At 42.7% G+C, this 6000-nt stretch overlaps 1 protein-coding gene across 1 annotated transcript in view; it reads left to right on the top strand.

The window, feature by feature from the left end:
• The window catches only part of LOC128685932 (uncharacterized protein CG43867), a 1104857-nt gene that overhangs the window by 613769 nt on the left and 485088 nt on the right, over window positions 1-6000 (top strand). Inside the window, exon 10 of the mRNA XM_070083118.1 lies at window positions 3859-4075. Within this exon, the coding sequence (XP_069939219.1) occupies window positions 3859-4075 (217 nt within the window). The remainder of the gene's footprint in view (window positions 1-3858; window positions 4076-6000) is intronic.

The following is a 6000-nucleotide window of genomic DNA, read 5'->3' as shown; positions in this document are numbered from 1 at the left end:
GATGAGCTGGAGAGAGGAGACAGCGGAGAAGAAAGTGATTACATAGTGGGAACACTTCACTCTGGATGTCCCAAGGTGGTAATAGCAGTGATGTATAACCCACCACAGAACAGCAGGAGGCCAAGGCAAGAGTACGACGAGAGCAATAGAGTGATGGTTGACACACTGGCTAGAGTGGCCAGAAGAGCTCATGCATGCAGGGCAAAGCTCCTGATCATGGGTGACTTTAACCACAAGGAGATCGATTGGGAGAACTTGGACCCACATGGGGGCCAAGATACATGGAGGGCTAAGATGATGGAGGTGGTACTGGAAAACTTCATGTGCCAACACGTAAGGGACACTACAAGAGAGAGAGGAGAGGATGAACCAGCAAGGCTGGACTTAGTATTCACCTTGAGTAGTGCAGATATCGAGGACATCACATATGAAAGACCCCTTGGGGCCAGTGACCATGTGGTTTTAAGCTTCGAATACACAGTAGAGCTACAAGTGGAGGGAGAAGCAGGAAGGCCAGGACGAATGAAGCCAAACTACAAGAAAGGGGACTACACAGGAATGCGGAACTACCTGAATGGGGTTCAGTGGGACAGAGAACTGGCAGGGAAGCCAGTTAATGAGATGATGGAATATGTAGCAACAAAATGCAAGGAGGCTGAGGAGAGGTTTGTACCCAAGGGTAACAGGATTAATGAAAAAGCCAGGATGAGCCTATGGTTTACCCAAAGGTGCAGGGAGGCAAAAACCAAGTGTGCTAGGGAATGGAAGAAATATAGAAGGCAAAGGACCCAGGAGAATAAGGAGAACAGTCGTAGAGCCAGAAACGAATATGCACAGATAAGAAGGGAGGCCCAAAGACAATATGAAAATGACATAGCAGCGAAAGCCAAATCTGACCCGAAACTGTTGTACAGCCACATCAGGAGGAAAACAACAGTCAAGGACCAGGTAATCAGGCTAAGGAAGGAAGGAGGAGAGACAACAAGAAATGACCGTGAAGTATGTGAAGAACTCAACAAGAGATTCAAAGAAGTGTTCACAGAGGAGACAGAAGGGACTCCAGAAAGACGGAGAGGTGGGGCACACCACCAAGTGCTGGACACAGTGCACACAACCGAGGAAGAAGTGAAGAGGCTTCTGAGTGAGCTAGATACCTCAAAGGCAATGGGGCCAGATAACATCTCCCCATGGGTATTGAGAGAGGGAGCAGAGGCGCTATGTGTACCCCTAACAACAATATTCAATACATCTATTGAAACAGGGAGATTGCCTGAGGCATGGAAGACAGCAAATGTAGTCCCAATCTTTAAAAAAGGAGACAGACATGAAGCATTAAACTACAGACCAGTGTCACTGACATGTATAGTATGCAAAATCATGGAGAAGATTATCAGGAGAAGATTATCAGGAGAAGAGTGGTGGAACACCTAGAAAGGAATGATCTCATCAACAGCAGCCAACATGGTTTCAGGGACGGGAAATCCTGTGTCACAAACCTACTGGAGTTCTATGACATGGTGACAGCAGTAAGACAAGAGAGAGAGGGGTGGGTGGATTGCATTTTCTTGGACTGCAAGAAGGCGTTTGACACAGTTCCACACAAGAGATTGGTGCAAAAACTGGAGGACCAAGCAGGGATAACAGGGAAGGCACTACAATGGATCAGGGAATACTTGTCAGGAAGACAGCAGCGAGTCATGGTACGTGGCGAGGTGTCAGAGTGGGCACCTGTGACCAGTGGGGTCCCACAGGGGTCAGTCCTAGGACCAGTGCTGTTTCTGGTATTTGAGAACGACATGACGGAAGGAATAGACTCTGAGGTGTTCCTGTTTGCAGATGACGTGAAGTTGATGAGAAGAATTCACTCGATCGAAGACCAGGCAGAACTACAAAGGGATCTGGACAGGCTGCAGACCTGGTCCAGCAATTGGCTCCTGGAGTTCAATCCCACCAAGTGCAAAGTCATGAAGATTGGGGAAGGGCAAAGAAGGCCGCAGGCAGAGTACAGTCTAGGGGGTCAGAGACTACAAACCTCACTCAAGGAAAAAGATCTTGGGGTGAGTATAACACCAGGCACATCTCCTGAAGCGCACATCAACCAAATAACTGCTGCAGCATATGGGCACCTAGCAAACCTCAGAACAGCATTCCGACATCTTAATAAGGAAGCATTCAGGACCCTGTACACCGTGTACGTTAGGCCCATATTGGAGTATGCGGCACCAGTTTGGAACCCACACCTAGCCAAGCACGTGAAGAAACTAGAGAAAGTGCAAAGGTTTGCAACAAGACTAGTCCCAGAGCTAAGAGGTATGTCCTACGAGGAGAGGTTAAGGGAAATCAACCTGACGACACTGGAGGACAGGAGAGATAGGGGGGACATGATAATGACATACAAAATACTGAGAGGAATTGACAAGGTGGACAAAGACAGGATGTTCCAGAGATTGGACACAGTAACAAGGGGACACAGTTGGAAGCTGAAGACACAGATGAATCACAGGGATGTTAGGAAGTATTTCTTCAGCCACAGAGTAGTCAGTAAGTGGAATAGTTTGGGAAGCGATGTAGTGGAGGCAGGATCCATACATAGCTTTAAGCAGAGGTATGATAAAGCTCACGGCTCAGGGAGAGTGACCTAGTAGCGATCAGTGAAGAGGCGGGGCCAGGAGCTCGGACTCGACCCCCGCAACCTCAACTAGGTGAGTACACACACACACACACACACACACACACACACACACACACACACACACACACACACACACACACACACACACACAGACACACACACACACACAGACACACACACACACACACAGACACACACACACACACACACAGACACACACACACACACACACACACAAAGACACACACACACACACACACACACACACACACACACACACACACACAGACACACACACACAGACACACACACACACACACACACACACACACACACACACACACACACACAGACACACACACACAGACACACACACACAGACACACACACACACACACACACACACACACACACACACACACACACACACACACACACACACACACACACACAGACACACACACACACAGACACACACACACACAGACACACACACACACAGACACACACACAGACACACACACAGACACACACACACACACACACACACACACACACACACACACACACACACACACACACACACACACACACACACACACACACACACGTCTAGGACAAAATGGTAACTAACACACGCACACATGCAGTCACATTCACCAGGCCTAGTGTGTAATCGACATGTGCCTAGGATAAAATGGTAACTAACACGTACACATACTCATATAGAGAGGGAGAGATAGTGAATGATTGAATGAATTATTGTGTAATCATTCATTAATCTGACAAAAATATTTCTATGCACTGTTAATGAGTGTAATTGATTGTAATAATGAAGATAATAGCAGAAAATCTGGAAAGGAAAAGTGTTATATTGCTTGTCTTAAGTGATGGAACTCTAAGTATACCATAGCAACCATGATCAGCCACAAAACTTAATTAGCCAGAAAGCTTTTGGTCCGAAATGTTTAAGATTAATGAGGTTTGGCAGTGTGCCAATGTGATCTAACAGCTGTGTGCTTAGTACAGTACAGTAGTATTTTGCAGGGTGCTAAAATGTTGTGGAAAGCTATGATTTTTAGTGATCTTAAAGCTGTGAATGTTGTGGGTACTGTAATATAAAAGCTATTTAGGTGATGAAGTACGTACCTGGTACTCTGTAAATTGCAAAACTGGAAAATGTGATTAAGATTGATCCACAAATTATCATTTGATTCTTCCTTCAGCGTGCCAGCCAAATCAGGTCAGTTCCCTTCACTGGGGACTCCTCAGATTCATCAGATGGTGAGGATCACTGTGGAGGTTCAGACTCTCGGGGGCTTTCTTCCCACACTCCCTCATCTTCAGCAGAATCCTCCTCCAGCTCTCCTTCCAAGAGCAAGACATCTTCACTTTCCCCAGCCAAACTGTCTGGCTCCTCGCCCTCTAAAAGTATGAGAAGAGGTAAGTTAAGCAGTCCACTTCAGACATAGTACCTTTTATGTTTTAATATGATTACATTTTGGTTATGACCTATTAACAGATATATATCCGTTATTATTAATATAGTATGTACATAATTGCTTTTCTAATGGGCTTTGGAAATACATGACAAAATCAACAGATTTGACTGATTTCACAATAACTGACGAAGTCCATTCGTTACTTCATTGTCCATTATTTTTGTGATCAACACAAAGCAATTTCATGTCTATCCACCATGATCACCCGCTCCACCTTATTAATCCATTAAATCATCGGTTTACTTACAGCACTTTTGGGTGCCATTTTTTTTTATTAGCCCAGTAGAACACACAGCTACGATAATTTTGATAGGAAACAATGCATTTCATCTAAAAAAATCATCATTTGGTGAATCAGAAATTGTCACAATGCTTAGTACAAAATAGGTTGTTGATAAACATGCTGATTAGTTTCTTAAATGACATATTGTAGTGATTACGACCTGATATTACAAAGACCAAAACAGAATTAGAAGTACAGTGGTAACTCGAGTTTCGAACAGCTTCCAGCTCGAACAGTTGTGTAAGTGTATTTTTGTAAGTGTTTTTGTAAGTGTATTTTTGGGAGTCTGAAACGAACTAATCTAATTTAAATTATTCCTTATGGAAGCAAATTCGTTTGGTAACAGCACTTGATGAACAGCCTTTTGGAATGAATTAAGTTCGTAACTCAGGGTACCACTGTACATCATACCCTTTTTGAGAAAGAATTTTTTATTAACCTAATTCAAAGTCTAGACAAACTAACTCTGAGGTAGCATTTATGAAAAATTGAGATCACCACAGACAAGTTGGGTGTTAGTGTGAAGGCAAGTTATAAGCACTTATTAGTAATAGTAATTAAGTAACGCATACCATGCAGGATTTTGTCCAACAAAGATTTAGAACAAAGCAATATTTTTCTCTGGAACATTTGTTGCTAAATGGGAAATTACTGTGATTGTCCCCAGTGTACTCAACTTGTGTATTGCATTGATGTTGCTATGGAGTACTCATTGCCAGCTACATTATAAAAATCTTCTTCTTTCAACAAACTGGCCGTATCCCACCAAAGCAGGATGGAACAGAAAGAAAAACAGAAGTTTCTCTTTTTAACTTTAGTAATGTATACAGGAGAAGGGGTTACTAGCCCCTTGCTCTTGGCATTTTAGTCACCTCTTACAGCATGCATGGCTTATGGAGAAAGAATTCTGTTCCACTTTCCCATGGAGATAAGAGGAAATAAACAAGAAAAAGAACTATTAAGAAAAAAGAAAACCCTGAGGGGTGTGGATATATACGCTTGTACATGCATGTATAGTGTGACTTAAGTGTAAGTAGAAGTAGCAAGACGTACCTGAAATCTTGCAATATTGTAAAAATATGTGGATTTAATTTGGGACACAATATTAATGGAATTGTTTTTAAAAGAATGGTAATTGTATTATACTGTTTGTACATAGTAAGACTTGTGAACTGAATAACTAGCTGCATGGTTCCATGCAAACATTTTTAACATAGTTTACCAGTAGTGTTCAAAACAAGTTTAGGTTTTGTATACAGTGCTAAATACATATTAACAATTTTGTATCATCAGTATGTACCAAGGTGCAAAATTTTCAATGGTTTCCCTGTAAATACAAAATAAAAATGACTTTTGGTTAGTTGTATAATTATTTGATAGAATTGTGTTCATTTCATTCTTCCCCTTCCCCTATCACTGTTCCTTGTTCCCTCCTCCTTTCTCCCCCCATCCCCCCCATTTTCATTCCCTGCTCCTCCATTTCCTCCTTACTCACCCCTACTTCCCTCCCTCAAAAATGGTAGATTATTCCTTTTTTTATTCTTGATATATAGTGTGTTTACTTTTTTCACCATACTTCACCA

Source organism: Cherax quadricarinatus, chromosome 9 (genome assembly GCF_038502225.1).
Source record: "Cherax quadricarinatus isolate ZL_2023a chromosome 9, ASM3850222v1, whole genome shotgun sequence".
NCBI lineage: Eukaryota > Metazoa > Arthropoda > Malacostraca > Decapoda > Parastacidae > Cherax > Cherax quadricarinatus.
The sequence above is the reverse complement of the archived record's forward strand: the minus strand, read 5'-3'. Positions and strand labels throughout refer to the sequence as shown.